General features: G+C 33.0%; 3 protein-coding genes and 1 non-coding gene across 5 annotated transcripts; all 4 read right to left on the reverse strand.

The window, feature by feature from the left end:
• Positions 1 to 601: 601 nt before the first annotated feature.
• On the reverse strand, positions 602 to 6,721 carry LOC129904222 (uncharacterized). Of its 2 annotated transcripts, none has more exons than XM_055979762.1 (7): positions 6,243 to 6,721; positions 6,127 to 6,175; positions 5,986 to 6,037; positions 2,627 to 2,790; positions 2,035 to 2,148; positions 1,415 to 1,595; positions 602 to 1,111 (listed from the first exon to the last, which is right to left on the reverse strand). In XM_055979762.1, the coding sequence occupies exons 1-6, from the start codon at positions 6,599 to 6,601 to the stop codon at positions 1,446 to 1,448; spliced, it is 888 nt and encodes a 295-aa protein (XP_055835737.1). In that variant the 5' UTR covers positions 6,602 to 6,721; the 3' UTR covers positions 602 to 1,111; positions 1,415 to 1,445. The 2 variants fall into 2 exon arrangements, with proteins under 2 accessions (XP_055835737.1, XP_055835738.1); XM_055979763.1 differs by having other exon boundaries at positions 602 to 1,030; positions 6,243 to 6,720.
• A 2,395-nt stretch (positions 6,722 to 9,116) lies between these two features.
• LOC129902868 (chaperone protein dnaJ 11, chloroplastic-like) lies at positions 9,117 to 10,041 on the reverse strand. The gene has a single exon (XM_055978302.1). It carries the CDS (start codon positions 9,950 to 9,952, stop codon positions 9,464 to 9,466), a length of 489 nt encoding a protein of 162 aa, XP_055834277.1. The 5' UTR covers positions 9,953 to 10,041; the 3' UTR covers positions 9,117 to 9,463.
• A 3,573-nt stretch (positions 10,042 to 13,614) lies between these two features.
• LOC129904847 (small nucleolar RNA Z279/snoR105/snoR108) lies at positions 13,615 to 13,721 on the reverse strand. The gene has a single exon (XR_008770516.1). It is a non-coding gene; the product is annotated as a small nucleolar RNA Z279/snoR105/snoR108 (small nucleolar RNA).
• A 307-nt stretch (positions 13,722 to 14,028) lies between these two features.
• On the reverse strand, positions 14,029 to 17,112 carry LOC129903476 (monocopper oxidase-like protein SKS1). The gene is given in 11 exon segments (XM_055979040.1): positions 14,029 to 14,354; positions 14,500 to 14,578; positions 14,634 to 14,814; positions 14,817 to 14,947; positions 15,135 to 15,492; positions 15,778 to 15,880; positions 15,981 to 16,170; positions 16,172 to 16,243; positions 16,734 to 16,836; positions 16,839 to 16,869; positions 16,935 to 17,112. Coding segments are annotated over 11 exon segments (1,587 nt in total). The 5' UTR covers positions 17,061 to 17,112; the 3' UTR covers positions 14,029 to 14,141.
• Positions 17,113 to 17,603: the final 491 nt, after the last annotated feature.

Raw genomic sequence — 17,603 nt, forward strand, 5'->3', positions numbered from 1 at the left:
ACTGGGTTGTTGTTGTTATTGTTATTGTAATATTTTGGTAAATGCTACTTTTATCCTAATGTTATGTTGTCGGTCAGATATTTTTGTGTATCAAGCTTCAACTTTCCGTACAACAATAAAATAACTAAACTGGAAATTCTATAATACAAGCGCCACATAATCTGTTGCAATATCTTAAGTTATGAATCAATACGTTTAATGCATTGGAAAAAAAATCATTACATAAGTAGTAAACTTCATTCTTTTTACAGACAGGTTCACTTTTCTATCACGTATGCGATATTTAGTTCTAAAGCCAGTCTGAAATTGCATCACCTAATAAAAGATCCTAAGAAGCATAGAAAAGTAAACTACCGACAGAAACAAATTCCTAACTTCTTTTTTTTTTCATTTTGATTCAACCATTTATTCAACTTACATGCAACATATATTGTTATTTTGAAGGAAGAGTTGGTTATGATAAATGAATGGCTATTAATCACACCCAAAAGGTAGGTTGCCAAAACTTAAATTAGCAGAAAATGACCTGGCCACGACCTTTTGTAAACTGATGCTGATAGCTCCATGTTATCTACAACAATTTTTCAAGACACACAACATATAAGCTGAACCTATACAGTGTACACATCAACATTAGTCAGCAATTTTGAATTACACCAAACCACTGTCTGCCTGAATAAATGGAGAAGTGTTTCTCTTTACCAAGGATGAATCATGCGTTGAACAAGTTGCCGTTAATGTTGAAATTAAACAAAGAAAATTCTAAATTTACAGTCCAATGAATCAACAAAATAAAGTTGAAAGATGACTCATATATGTCTTAAACAGTGAAAATGAAATATCACTTGAAAGGAATGTATTTTGACAATCTGCAAATTTCTGTCACTCAAGTTTCTGAATAAAACACATTACTTGTACAGGAAAGCCCAATGCAAATGTCATCGATGTCTTTGTCCATCTATCAATGAGTGGTATATTACTCCAAGCAACACAAGCAGACACTCCTCTTCCTGTCTTGCATTGCCATCAGCTGATGCAAAAAGGAATGACTACAGGATTCTTTCATTATAATTTTCAATAGAGACAAACAAGCTCTCAATCCCCATGTCATCTATCAGCCAAACATTATGCAAATTTTTCAACGTTATTAACTTTAAAACTCCAGTACTAGTGTTCCACACAAAAGTTCATGGCATATGGATGTTGATCTACAGCAAAAACAATAATCTCCCCCCCCCCCCCCCCCCCCCACTCCCCTCCCCTAGAAAAATAATATAGGGGAAATAAGAAGCTATGGGGCCAGAGAAATGAGATCTAACTTCCAGATAGTACATGCATGAACTAGGAAGTATTACAAATACATTTTAATGTACTTTTTGAGGATCCATTGATGGCCAGTGTGGAGTATACTCACCCAGAATCCCCAGATTAATCTGATACTCTATTCAGCTGTGAAGCTGCTTCGCTAGGTCTTGAAGGAAACGAATGAGAGACTTTTCTGCACGGACGACATCACTATTTACTTTTCCTTCCTCGTTTGAATTGCTTCCCTTTTCTTGTATTGATTGTACTTTCCTAACAAGACCACGTAACTCCTGTATAATGAGATAACATATAATCCGATAAATAACAGACCCTGGAAACACAAGCAAATTGTAGTTTACATACAAAAGGCACATAATTTTTCTTTAATTTCTCAAGTAGGAGCAGCTTATTCCATATAAACAGCGTAAGTAAATTGTTGACAGCTGTAAGCTTACAGTAATGAAAGGTGCAGTTAACCAAGCTAACAATTATGCTCTTTTAGGTTAGGGTGCACACTTGACAAGCCTGCAATACTGATTTATCCATAATTCTTCTTTACTAACTTTTCCTTTACCAGTTATTTGTCTTTCAAAATTAACATATACAGACAAGAAATTGAGTATGAGAATCATAAAATCATGTGTCAATTCAACTTATACACCAGAAAATCCAAAATTAAAAGGATAAAGAATAATTAACTCAAGACCTGCGCATAGCAGCTGAACTAACCTGGCGATCAAAATCAACCTCGCTTAGAGAATATATTTCTTTAGAGATGTCAACGTCCTTATTGACCAAGCCATCAAACCATCTATCAGCTAAAACAATATCGTCCTCAGAATTCTGAAAATAAGCCAAAAAAAGGAAGCAACAGTTATAATGTAACATCTCCTGGGTTTCAGTTAGCCTGGTTTCATGTAATTACAGGACAAATTTTGGAGTTATGACTGTTTGTAGTAAACGCATTTATATATACTTTAGAGTCGTAAAACTTTTGTTCTGCAGTCTAATTCTTATCTGATTTGGTCTCCTGAAAATGCCATGTAAGTGCCATTTACTGAAATTAGTTCCTAAGTAAACTTTAAGTTGCAGTCTTGTTATGCTATCTACCCCACATTATGCAGGCTGCATAATCAGCTCTTTTATTAAACAGAGGTGCAGAACAGCTGTTCTAATACTTGTTCAATTTTTCAAGGAAATAGATTAGCAATTTTAGTTTCTTGTGCTCGGTCATAACTTCTAACACAGCAAAGCAGCCAAAGAACTTTGATCCCCTCAGATTGTTTTGAGAAAGAAAATAAGAAGTGAGATTATGATGTACCTCTTCGTCATCCTCATATTCACTCTCTTCAACTTCTTCTTCATCATCTTCAGTAGCCGAAAGTTCCGAACCAGATAAAGCCTGAAATTTAATTTGATCTCCATCTTTTGTAGCCTGAATTAAACCATCCATCAATTCAGGCTCAACTTCCCGCAATAATCTACCTAACATGAATTCGTATCACATTGTGAGCATATATCTTTGGACATACACCATTTGCTCGTGATCAAAAATTTCAGGAGGATACACTAAAACTATAATGCTGCAAACATTTCCAAGGTTAAATAAGCCCAACAAAAAGTTCACAGTTTATGAGCCCATAGATTTTTATAAGCATAGACTTTAGAATTCAAATCATCAGTAAACCACCTCTTTTCAAAATGCAGAAAAATGAAAACACTAAAAGCATGGTATCATTGTATACCACAACAATTAGTAATTTTTAATTTTGTTTACCCCTCCCTAGGAGCTCCCCCTTTTTGCTCCCTTGGTGACTCGAACTCACAACCTTAGGGTTGGAAGTGAGGAGTGCTTACCATCCGACCAACTCCCTCTTGTCTATAATGCATCAAGATTACTATGTGCAATCAATCAATTAATAAACTACGACTCTTAGTACTGAACGTTATTGTTTTCAGTGATGGGAATGAACAGTTTACAGATTAATTATACAAAGCACTGTCATAGAGAAAAAACGGAACAACAACATGACAAGCTTATTCACTATGGCCTGGAGCGAGCACAGATGCAGAAATGAAAAGGCAGGAAGTAGATAATGCATTCACAAGGGATATCCAGTTTCAGATTACTTCTTCTGCTATCAACATGTATGGTACTCAATAAATAATTGCTGGATCTTCCTAATAACAGATAGTATATAGGTCAGACATAAAGTGCTACACCATTTCACGAGAATGTCCCTTCTCAAAAGGACAAATTTATCATTTCTTTTGGATGCTTCTGTTCAAGAATATAATAAGTTGATTGATCGTCTTTCGATTGAGTGTCGGTATTGCAGTATTATACTATTTAGTGTTTACTCTCCATTTTCATGAACCTCCTAAAAAATATGAGATAAAAAAATTAGGAGGATTCAAATTAAAAATTATATTGTAATAAGTTGTGTTGAGCAGTTCCCAATAACTTCCTTCTTTTTTATGGTGGTACAACCTGCAGACCTTGACTAATCTTCCAGGTACCTGTTACGTCCCACCAACACAAGTATTAAGTAACTTTATGCCTTTACCCACACAGATGAGAAGAAATCGTCTAATTTTTGTCTTCACTGTGATTTGAACCTAAGATCTCATGGTTCTTCTCCACTTCATTGATCATTAAGGCATTATGCAGTTCCCAATAACAAAATTACTGAAACTCCACAATATGCCACTATTTCCTTTTCCGTTAGTATGAACTATTAAGTATTCAACAGCTTACACTTTAGGAGTGTCTATTTTCATTCACCTATTTTCTATCTTCCTATCCTTTTTAGGTTTTGGGAGCATCAACTTCAACTCACAAATTTGTTTATCCACTCCATTTGTACCAAGAGATCTAATTTCCTTTGAACCTTTCATGGAAGCCACTCCAATGACCAAAGTACTTCCCCCAGTGAGAATGAAAACCGACCCGTGCAAGTGGAACTCGAGAAACTATCAAAAAATTAAGCATTAGATCTGAAGGAGGTTCAACACAAGCATTCCTACTGCTCAATTCTATCCTTATTGCTTCTCATTCCTCCAGCAGCCTATACACCAACTCATAATACAATTACTTTTCTGGATGCAAAATGTATGAAACTCTGAAGATTCTATTTGAAATAGAACATTTTTCATCCATTTGTTTTTTGTTTTTTTTGTAACACGAGTATTCATTTGCATAGCACAAAATTGAGGCCTAAAGAAAGCTTAAAGATAAATCATTTACACCTGAATTTATCAGATGGCAAGAACCATAGATCCCATAGTTGTTTGATTCAGACAAAGAACACTAAGAAGTTTATTAGGCCAGGGGTTGACTACGGAGAAAATTCAGATTATATATGACTGGTAATAGATTGATGAGATGCAGTTGAAAGGGAATTTTCTATAGCATTTGACAAAAAATGCTTTCCTCTTCTTCAGGTTTTAATATATAAATTGTTTCTAACATTACAAAATCATTAGAAGAACGGTTTTAGATAGCACCTGCACTAAAAATCTTGTTGAATATATAATAAGGAAAAAAGAAGATAGCACAAACACTAAGAAGATAGATATAATGATATACAATTTGAGGGATAAGGACCAGTTAGTAAGGAAGAATACAACTTTAATGGTACTTTCTTCTCTCTAATAGTTGTACTGTGGTAAGTCAATTACAAAGCGAAATACATACTCCCTAACACTTTCTGGCGTTCGTGCTAACATGTCCATCCTTTAGGTGTCAAAGAAAGCAACAGACCCATTTTGATGCAAGTTAGGGAAGTACTCATTGCATGAAAGGATTTTTACTTGACATCAAGAGCTTAGAGTGTTTCAAGAGAGTATCGAAATCAAAGAACCAATATAAGAAAAGATTAACATTATGTTTTAGGATCTTTTTGATCATATTATGATGTAGATGTAACTAAGGGTATTTATGTCTTTTCTTATCTTAGTTAACCCTAGTAGTATAAATAGAATAGGATGAATATTATTTGGAACAGTATTTTTAGGTGAACACTCTTGGTGAGTTTTGTGGGGTTTATCTCTTTATCTCTACATTGGATCTCTGTTGAATATCTTGTGGTAAGATTGTTCATGTATGAGTTCAATTCTTCTCTCCCTTAATTTCTTAATTATCTCTTGAATCTCTCTTATCTTGTATCTCGTTTCACATTATATTTGTATAGAGGCATCTGCTAATAAGAAGCGATAGCATATTTATGAATTTAAAATGGCATGTTTATAAGTGTCATTTGAAATGATTCCAAGATAATGGATAAAAGGGTACATGATATGAACCAAAGTAAAGCAAATAAGCCTGATTTTCAAATACATAAGATGAAATCCCTCATTTTAAAACAGAACTGTCTATTACAAACTCATCTGCTTTTTCTTTTTTTGGCCTGAGATTGTTATACTTCTTCACTAAATCCTAATACTTCATCCATTACCCTTCTTCTTACCAAATGCTATTGATTATCTTCTATCATTAGAAATAGGTCTCCTCCGTGCTAATTTGTAAGTTCCCATTTACTTATCAAGTGATCAATATTGACTAATCTGTGAACCAAAATTGGATATAACTAAGACATCTATAACCAAAATTGACAAATGCACTCAAACATTTGGCCAAAAGATCATTTTGATGGACAAAGTAAGCATCTTGAAGCATACCTATGTAACTGAATTGCCTTCGCTTTCCTTCTCGTACGTCAGGACCTAGTCTCTGAGGCAAATGAGCAAACATGTTATGCTCATCACTAACCACGAAAAAAATAGCAATAATACCTCACAATTGCTGGAACATAAAATTACCTTGACCAGCATAACTGCATCGTATACCTCTTGCTCTGTTGAAGCCACTCTACAGTGCAAATGAAACATTAAATTATATCATTTTGTCAATTGTAACTAGGAAGTTCTCCAATTACCTGAGAATGCGCTTAATTTGAGGTGCAGAGAACTTAGCTAAATCCATAGCCCACCGGACGGCGCGTCGAGCTTCACGCTTCTTCTCGTTGCGACTCTTCCTTATTTTTTCATCGGAATCACTGTCGCTCTCCGATGGATCCAACCGTAATGGACTTTCACGTGATTTAAGAGCGGCGCCAGAACGAAAATGAGCTTGCCAGAAAGCGGATGGTGATGCCGTGAACGACGGCGGTCGGCGGACATTGCAGGTCGAGAAGAGTGGAGATTGTGATTGAACCAAGTGGATGAATGAGGCGCGAACGTATAAATAGTGATGCCATTTTGGCCAATTCATGAGAGGCTTCATTCCATTAGCCATTTCTGTACGACTGTGTTAGCTTTTCCCGTTCTGCTTGTATTCAGGAACTTATAATGAGTTGGGCCAAACTTATTATGAGTTGGGCCTCCATATCTAGGTAAGCGTGAATAAGGCCATTTTGTAGATTGGGCCCAACTATAGGCTAACTCATGTTATTCGAGGTGCCTTGTTAAAAGGCCCAAACCTATTGGCCCACAGGAAGTACGGTATTCTATTGGATGGGAAGTGCACAAGTAGCCAATTAGGACTACTTTGAGTGCACAAATAGCCATTTAGGAATGTTTCCGCTATAATTTCAGTGACAACTTTGAGTGTTGGTTTCGGAATCGGAGGTTCTGGTACAAATGTTCTTTCTGAGTCTGCCTTAAACGAGAAAATAATGAGACAAAGCTAAGAGTTGTAAAGTGTTAATATTAAGATATCGTAAATACTTAAAATATCTAAAATTAGAATATCTCTACAATATTTATTATATCTTAACAGTTAATATAATGCTTTGGATTGTCAAAAATTCAATAATTCACAATTGATAGTTTAGCTTTTTATAGGTAACAGGTAGAGTACATAATCCGGTTATGCCTCGTAGTACATGTCGTCCAATAGAAAAGCTCTATTTGGACATACCGTTACACGCACAAACTATAAATCTACAACAATTTGTTGGATATGGATGGAGTTAGGAGTACGTAAGGCTCCCCTTCATAGTGAATATTATTAATATCAATAGTATATCAGGTTACTTTTAGCTCAACATTAAAGACTAAAATATTGAAATTCAACTTTTGAAAGCGTGATTCAAATTAGGAGAGCTGCCAAATCACGGCATTTGAACGAAGGCGTCGAATTTCAACAAGCAACGGCTCTCCGATGTTCATTTCCACTTTAATTTCCTGTTAAGAATATTGGTCTATTTTCTCCTTCGATATCGACATTCAAACTTATCAAGACTCTGTTTAGTTTTCTCTCCCTTTATTTGGTTGTTATTCAAGATAATATAAGGAGATCACCCCTTTTTTTTTCATCAGAGGTGAGATTCTTCTAACACTTATCCAATGTTTTGTTGGTCATATATTAGAAAATAACTTTGATAATCTAGGCTTACCCTTAAGCACGAGAACAATGTGTTGAACCTATTTCTGGTGACATGTCTTAGAAAAATTTAATCTTGATGGCCACACAAAATCTGCCAAAGTTGAATAGTCATTTTCTTTTTGGAAAATAAAGGGAGATGATTATGAGTTTTCTATACTTATTATGGAGGTAAAAACTTATGTTGTTTTATTTTTAAGTACTAGACAAATTTGATTTCCATGAATTTCAACATCGAGGTTTCAAATGATAAATTATGAATTCTCTAGAATACTATTATAAGGATCTCATCGAAAATTTACAATAATTTTCCAAACAAAGGCTAAGAAAAATAAAATAAAAGATATAACCGACATAATTTCTATGATTAAATTAAAAAAAAATAAAAAATCTCGAAATACTTAGAATAATTTATCAAAGAAAAAACTACGACATATATAACGTGTCATTTTGTACTTGTAGATAAGGATGAAAGATTTCACTTGCTAGTTGCTACTGAACTTGTTTTGATTTCCTAATGATGAGATGTAGGAAACTCAAATATGGATCGAAAGTGATTACTTATGATGTTTAAAAAGAAATAGTGTAGACTTTAATAGTATTAAATAGATAAGATAGGCAAAATGTAGTTAGAACTGCACTTAATTGTGTTTTAAACAATCAGATTATGTAAACATTGTTATAAAATCAATACATATAATTTAAGCTCATGTAATAGGATACTTTTTATCGTTAAAATATATAATCATAATATAATATAAAAAATTAAATTTACCACGAAAAACTATTAAAGATACAGAATATTTATCATCCGAACAATTCTCTTTTACTCTCTTCTGATACTGAGAATGGAAGATTCTTATGCTAAATCGTTATGACATGTAATTCTTATCTTATAAAGTGGGGACCTAAGGAGATTGTGGACCAAATAGACACCATTTTCACCTCACAAGTCACGAGTTGGACATGTGAGAAGTCATGGAAAACTATCCAAATCTACCAACTGTTATTAAATAAATTAACATAACAATTTAATAACAATTTAATAAGAAAAAAAAATAATAATAAATTATAAGAAAAAAAGAGATTTTTTTCAGTGAATTCGTGTGTGCAATCTTCATTGCAAAACTATGACAATTTATAGTAAAAGAGGAGAGAAAACATAAGTGGAGAAAAAAGAGAAGAAAAGAAAAAAGAAAGAAAAGCAAAAAAAAAATAAAAAATGAGGACGTTCACAAATTGGACATCCACTTTCACAACACAAACACTATTTTTCAACTTTACTTTTTTACTCTCTTTTTTATTCGACGAAAAATTTTCAATTTTAAATTAATTGAGACATACTAAAGGAATACATTATCATTTGAACAAATAGAAAAAATATATTCGTTGCTTTCCAAATTACGTAACAGTATTTGACTAAACATTAAACTTTAAAAGATAAGAAAGTATTATATTGCGAATTCTTATAATACAAACGTTGATGGACAATTTTGATGAACTTTCAGACTTCAAAAACTTCGTGTGATTTTTTATCTTTCACCCAAATAACACAACAAAAGTTTAAAAAATAGTATATACATAAAGTCACATTTGCATGTACTGTTCAAATGGAACTAAGACCTATCAATAATTTTAAAAACTAATGGATCTAATCATTCGTTAATCAATGTTTCAGGATCGAGTTACAACCTGAAATTAGAGTCCTCCTCGAGTAGGAGGGCTAAAATCTAGTGTGATTTCGGAATAATCGGGCGGGAGATTTCGAAAAATCTACCAACACTGATCGGTTTCCCATTTCCGGCGAACAGTATAATGGCTACGAACTCCCGCCGACGAGAAATCAACAGGCCGTGGAATTCTATTCCCAAATAGTTTCCGATCATAATTAGCACGTTTTTCCGGGTCGGAGAGAGTATCATAAGCTGATTGAACTCTAATAAAGTCCTCCGCCGACGAATTCTGCTGAAACCGGACCACATCCGGATGCAAAATTCTGGCTAATTTCCGGTAAGCAGATTTAATTTCATGAGAATTAGCTCCTATTTGAATCCCCAAAACTTCGTATAACGATGTATATGAGGCGATTGTAGAGCTAGTAGTAGTAGTAGAAGAAGAAGTAGTCCTCTCTGCAGTGGAGTAAGCGGAGGAAACAGAGAACGGCCGCCGTCGCAAGCTAACGGAGCTCGGCTGTGGTGCAGCGGCGGAGAGTTTGGAGCCGGTAATTGAAGTGGAGAGAAGAAAAGAAGAAGAAGAAGCCATGGATTTGGAATGATTGTTCTAGAAGAATTTGGTTAGTTATTGGAGAAAATGATGGTGTGAGTGTTTTGGATAGATGGAAAAATGGAGGAACATATTCCTATTTATTAAAGTGGTTTTGGAATACGACAAAAAAAAAAAAAAGGAGAAGTGGGCTAAGAATAGTGCCGCAAGGATACAAAAAAAAAATTGAAAAAATTATATAATTACACTTTTTTATTTAACATATTTTTTATTATTTTTATTCATTTCAAAAATCACTTTTTCAGATACATTAATTCTAATTCATAAATTATCTCTATATTTAATGTATTATATTTTAAATGTTATCTAATTCATAAAATTTTAATTAATGTATCCAGATTACTAAATTAATATATAAGAATTATCATATTTTAAAAAGATTTTTATAAATTAAAAAAAAATAAAAAAATAAGATAATTAATCATTTACACTATGTGATTTATGTAAGTTATGAAACGATTACACTAATATCACAACTTATGTATAGGTTCAAAATTTATTATAAGTATATATTTAATAGATTTTTTTGGGGGGGTGATATGTTCTGTGTATTCTTCTCGACACAATGTGAAGCGAGGGAATATTATAAATAGGAGCTACTATTTGTGTCGTGATACGGAAAGAGTAATATCTATTAAAATGTTGGAAAATATTGGAAGTATTAAATCGGAGAAGTAAAAGCTTTGTGGTATGTGCGAGGAAGTTTTTTGCTTTTAGATTGTATGGTCTTATCCATTGCTGACTCAGCCTCAACTCTCAAAATCTTAAATCATATACTCCCTTCATTTTATCTAGTCTTAATTTGATACGTAATTTTTTTATAAAAAATAAATAAATTATAATTTACAACCAAAGATAGTAGAAGATATCAAAATGTTTCTTTAAACATGAAAGAAATTATTCTCTACCTCGTAAGTCGTGCATGGGATAAGGAGTACTAATTGCTAGGAAACAATTTTAGTATTAAATTCTTGTTTATCCTTACGAATGGTGAAGAAGAAATTTTTTTAAAAAAATTATTATATTAAATTATGTCACAAAAATTGATACGGAAAGAATTTGGTGCCAATGTATAGAACAATGTAGGGCTCTTATGACAACTCGCATATTCATTTTTCATTTGTACAGAAACGCGTAGTAAGAGCATCTAGCCTGACTGTCAATTCGTCACGTCGGCACCGAAACCCTTCTGGAGATGTTATTCACTTATTTGGATGCCACTTGGAACAATAGAATTAGAGTTATTTCAAATTCATAATATAGGAAATTAGCAACCCATCAACAACACTAATTATGTACTACTAAAATCAGAAAGTAAAATATTGACATTTTTTTTTTGTTTTCCACCCGATGTTCGGAGTTCATGGAGCTCCAACTAAATCCGACATGCATTGCAGGCCCATTTGAGGGTGGCGCTCCCAACATGATTTTTTCCATATCCAAAGCTCAAACTTGAGACCTCTGATTAAAAGTGAAACAGTTCCGCCATTATACCACAACCTATGTTGGTAAAATATTTACATCTAATGTTCCACCTAAATCACTAAACCATTTATATATAATTATTCACTTTATATCCAACCAAAGCCAACTTCAGTTTTATAAAAAGCATAATATATAATTGTGCTTTTTAACTTGGATTTATTCTATATTTATGTTTTTCAATTTTAAATGTACACAAGTAGGTATATAAACTTGTATAAAGTTGAACACATGAGTCTTGCATGTCATAATACACGTAAGACTCAAATTGTCATGTGGAATGTTACGTAGGACGTGTGTGTTTATTTGTTCAACTTTATATAAATTTAATTATCTACTTATGTACACCCGAAATTGGAGAGCATACATGTAAACTGACACCCAATTAAAATACATATTTGTGTATTATGCCATTATAAAAGGTGTCATATTGAGTATAAATTCCTAAGTCATTGTGATTTAGCGTATGTCTCATAGTCCAATTCACCAAAAATTGTTGGCTCCTTTCGCATACTTTAATATTCTTTTTAGCCAAAAAGCTAACCAAACAAAGTAACAAACCATGAACACTTCTAATTCAAGCACATGTTTTCCTTTGTTTCGTTAAAAGTGATTAAAAGGGTAAAAATAAGAAAGTAAAATTGGAAAACGACCAAAAAAAAAAGTAAGAGCCCATTTGATTTGGCCTATAAGTTACTTATAAGCTGTATTTTAACTTTTTGAGTATTTGACTGACCAGTTTAAAGTCATTTTGTGCTTAAAATAAGCCTCAATACATAATTGGGTTTGTTTGAATGGACTTATTTTAAGTAGCTTATAAGTTGAAAACAGTTTATAAGTCAAAAAAAAATGGGCTGCACCTACTTATTTTTTTAACTTATAAGTAGTTTTCAACTTATAAGTTACTTAAAATAAGTTCATCCAAACAGACTCTAAGAATTAAACATTAAACAAAAAGTTAAAAAGAGTATCAAAATAGTTTTTAAGCATTTGTAGACTATTTGAGTAATTCAAAAAAGAGTTTCAAAACACTTAGCTTTAAGTCAAAATAATAAAAATAAATCAAAAATCATAAATTAAAATTTCTAACTTATAATTTTTAGCTTACAAATCAAAAGTCAAAAGCTCATCCAAACAGATTGATTTAAACATCCAAAGGCCAATGATTTGCATATATTAGATGGGCATGATTAATTTCAAGGCAAAAATTCCTTTTTTTTTTGTTTTGTTTTCTTGATTCTTAGCTACCTCCCCTTTTTGGAACTACAGCCTTCTTGTACATTAGTCCATCATATGATGATTGCGATATCACAGTACAGTAAAATTTATCTTTTAGATAAAAAGAAAATTACCTTAATGAAATTAACCACATTTAGATTCAAGTGGCAGTGGCTGTTCAAGGGCCATAAAGAATGATGTCATTGGGTATTCGGTAGCTAGAGAAGCGAATTCAGAGTAATCTTTAAGATATTTAGTAGTGAATTCATCATATCGTTAAAATTATAAATTTAAATTTAAAAATTATCAAAATTTTAATGACAAAAGTTATAAATTTTGATAAATCAATAGCGAAAAAGCATTTCGCTATAATCCACTTTGTATTAATATAACCTTAAATTTGTGCAAGTCAAACTTAACGCAAATTGGACTTATAAAATTGGTATGATGTATAGATATTTATATAAGATTAGTTAAGCAAATTCTAATTAGAATTGAATGTCAGTCATTTCAAATTCATAATATATGAAGTTAGCAACCCATCAACAACACTAATTATGTACTAAAAGGCTAAAATCAGAAAGTAACATATTGACCTATATATTCCAACCTAAAACACTAAACCAAATTCTAATTAGAATTGAATGTCAGTCATTTCAAGTTCATAATATATGAAATTAGCAACCCATCAACAACACTAATTATGTACTAAAAGGCTAAAATAAAGAAAGTAACATATTGACCTATATATTCCAACCTAAAACACTAAACCATTATACTCATATATACCCAATTTCACATTTATAAAAAGTGTTATTGAGTATAAGTTCCAAAGTCATTGTCTGAATAAAATTCAATTAAGCAAAAGATTAGAAAAACTTTATACTAGACTTAAAATTGTTGGGGCAGGTGGGGGGGGGGGGTTGATAACTTCAGCAATAGGGATCAGATTGGTAAATTTGAGAGCGCCCAAATTGTCGTAACCAGGCTGAGCCTGGACGCACTTCTCGCATATTTAATTGCGAGTATTGACCACTCATCACATCCCATTAAAACTTGCCTGAAGGATCATACTTTCATAAATCAAACGGCCTCCATTTTTTATTCTAGTCAACCAGCCCACAACTCTCTTCATTCTGCGATATGGGATATCCACTTCCAATTTTTTATTACCAAACACTCTCATTTGATATAATCCCCAAGTTCAAATTCGATTTTTTGAAACTTGATTAATTCAGACTTGCATAAGAAAGTTTTATATGGGGAAATAACCGTTCTTATTAAAGCAATTTCATTTCCTTGCCTCTAAAAATGAAGGAGTATTCACTACTATATACCTTTCGATGATAGCTGTATATTTAGTAATCAAATGCTAGTATGTATTAGTTTACTCTAAAGTCCGTCTGTGAAGTGAAATAAGTACTATTAGTATATATTAGTAAAACAATACTATCATTACTATCAAAATTTATAAAGCAGCAAGTTTTCCACATTTAATAACATTTGCTGGGATTGGAGCTTCATCCCTTGGAGAAATTTTGGAAGGGTCATCCACATCTCCTTTCACCCTTATAGACAATTCTTGTCCAAGATACCATTTTTCTGCATTCTGTGATCTCAGATTCCACATCCCTTGATTGTCCAACTTTATTAGAATCGCAGTCCATGAATATGGATACACCTGTATTTCCGTTCAGAAATTTAACTTATATCTATTGAAAATATACTCTCAGCGCGATTTAACATGTTATAGAAGATTACTTTATAGTGCCTACATTTACGAACCAACTTCTAATAAAAGTTGACAAAACAATCACATCTCAAACCTTAATTGTTGAGTGATAAATTGCATCAATCATGTTGTATGTTTCCATCTTCCTATCCTCCCATTTCCCACGTCCCATTCTGCAATACGTTCAAGAATTAGAATAACAACTATGTCTCAATCCCAAGCAATTACCCGACAACAAAGAAGTTGTAGCCATCAGAATGCCACGATTGTAACGAGTCTAGTGGATTTTGGAAAACAACATGAACGAAATCATGGTATTAGGCATCAATAACTGAGACACCGAGTCTAGGAAGATCATCTACTAGTGCATCAGGAACAACACCAGGCTCGAAAACATCACTTAGCTGGACACTCTGTATCGATTTTGTCCATCCATAGCTGCCTCACCGTTCTGGAGAATTAGTGTCCGGCTTATGTTAATGCTGCCATATACATAAGATCCTTGAGGATTATGCCTCGCTGCTCCTACTGATAAATCTGTCCTGTTTCAGTAATTGAAGTTTCAATATCTAAACATTTGATACGACACAACAGTTAATTGTTCTATTCTTACAACAAACAAGCATTGTAACATGTTTGTACCAGGGGGTGGAGCTACAGTTCTATTCACTTAATATGTATAAATAAGTTATCTGAAAGTCCGTAACCTGCATTATAACATGTTTGTACCTTACTGATAGAGCTTGTTCCATCGAATATCCATACTCGTCCTGAGAAGGTTCATCAGGGTAAACAGGTGCCAGGGGTTCAACATCAAAACCTGAATAACGGATAATAGCAAGGCCTGAAATTTCCCTCGGGATGAAACGCGAAGAGGCCACCATATGATAAGAGCTACCATGGCTATGATTCTTTGCAGTAACAAGAACAGAATAAGATTGACCAACATGGATGTCTAGACTTTGGTGGTATTCTTTTAAAGTGTAGTCTCCTTCAGTCTCCACCAAAAGCATTTCATGGTCCTGGATTTTGAAATTTAAGGTTGTTTTTAATCCTACGTTCGAGATTCTCAATCTATAGGCAGCCCAACAGAGAAACAAAAATGTGATAAAGGTACACATTATTAGCCCCTGAAATCAAAGGGAAGCGTGGAATTAGGAATTCCAACAAGGGGATTCAAAACCACCTAAGATACGAACATGTGACTCAAAGCAATTTTGAGCTAGTACCTTTATCACTACACAAAAAGTTTGGTTTATGTTGAAAGGAATTCAATAATTTACATATACACAACAACTACACCTCGGTCCCAATAAGTTCTATGCGCTAACAGTATAAAAAAGATTAACACCATCAGGTCACGTAAACTTACCTGGTTGAAACTCAAAGGTAGCTTGATTTGATCTCATTCTATTGATGAGAATGGCATCTGGAAAAGGCATCTTGCATCCATCTTCTAGAGAAATTCTCAAGTCCTTCAAAAAAAAATAAAAAATGTTACAACCAGACCACATTGTACATGTTCATAATCTATAGCAATTAGCAATAATACCTATGTTACAACTTTACACATACCTTGTACTCATCAAGATACCAATCTCCAATTAGTATATCGTATTCATAATCAGAACGTGGAAATGGAAGAGGGACATTTTCAACGTTGTTAATTCGAATAGGACCATAGCCTCGAGCAGCTTTCTGGAAGAAAAGTGAAGGAAAATAGAAGAAACTTCCAATCTGATCTTTCATCTGAAATTTATATGTTCCCAGGCATTATTGGACAATTGGTTCCTTCAACTCCATCTTGCCATGAATTCCTCCTTAACTGCACTCCATTCCTTATAGTTTTCGCAATATTTTAAGTAAAAATCAAGAATACTTTCATGAATATAAGTTGTTCTAAAGAAATCATGAATATATGAATATGTGGAAAAGCTATATGTAGACCAGAGACGAATTCAGAATCTACAATTAATGGGTTCAGAATGAGTGTGATCTATGGTCTTGTCCTAAAACTTGATTCATGTCATATTTTCATGCCTATCAAATAAGAGTCCTGAGAGTCCTACCGAGAATACAGTGTCTAAGGTGTCTTAATTGGATTTATCCCTCAAATGTTAGTGAGAATGTTCTTTCTTTCGAGCCTTCTGCCTTACAACCTATAAACCTTACCTCACTAATTTTATTTTCTCTTGGATTTTGTAGTTGTTGTCTCAATAGTTGCATTTCCTATAGTCCCCTTGAAAGGACTTTCATTACATATATAAACTTTTGTTAAATCGCATGTGCATACTTAGTTCAAGTTAAAAGTAATGAGTTCAATTGAACCAACAGAACTCGCCTTAAATCTACCTCTAACGTATAAATGGTCATAAATAACATGCTAAGAAATAACTGATAATGACCACATCATTTGTTGTTGTGTTCAGAAGGGGCCTGAAAACTAATTATTGATCATAATAACCTGTTTTCACCATAAGAAAAAAATAAGGTTATCTTAAATGCTCATTAAGATTAAAACATAGTGACCTCTTTGGGACCTCCAATGTGTGCATTAGAGGAAATTGAAACAACCCAATCAAAGTGAAGTAGTTTTGAATGGACACTAACAAAAGCAGAAATTGTAAAAATATAAAGGAGAAAATTGGTCTTCATTTCTGTATTTCACTTAATAGTTGTAAAAACTTTGGAGTAATTATTTCATTAATTTTAGATCATGAAATTAACTAATGTGAAGACATTTGGAAGAAGTTAAATAGTTTAATTAGGGATTTACATTGAGATATAGGTGGGTCACGAGGTCTGTGAGTAAGATTATAATAGACCTTCGTAAAATTGCTTCATATCTATTTTATAATTGTTCAAAAGACGCAATGTGCATTCAAAATCAACGTTTAAAGTTATTAATATTGAACTTATTAAACTTTTATAATTACTAACTCAAAATTTAGTATTCCTAAATGAAAACAACACGCTGAATTTTTATGCACATTGCGTTTCATTTTCGATTTGCTTTGGTTTTTGGAATTTTTCTTTATGGCCCCTAACTAGAATTCAAAAAATAAATAGATAAAAGGCTTGAACAATTAACTAGTATACGTGATAGACTTTAACAACATATCCGGTATGATTCACAAGTGAAATCCGAAGATCCATAACAACACCTTACCCTTATCTTTATCTTTATTGGGGATGGAA

This window comes from Solanum dulcamara, chromosome 9, assembly GCF_947179165.1.
Source record: "Solanum dulcamara chromosome 9, daSolDulc1.2, whole genome shotgun sequence".
Taxonomy (NCBI): Eukaryota; Viridiplantae; Streptophyta; class Magnoliopsida; order Solanales; family Solanaceae; genus Solanum; species Solanum dulcamara.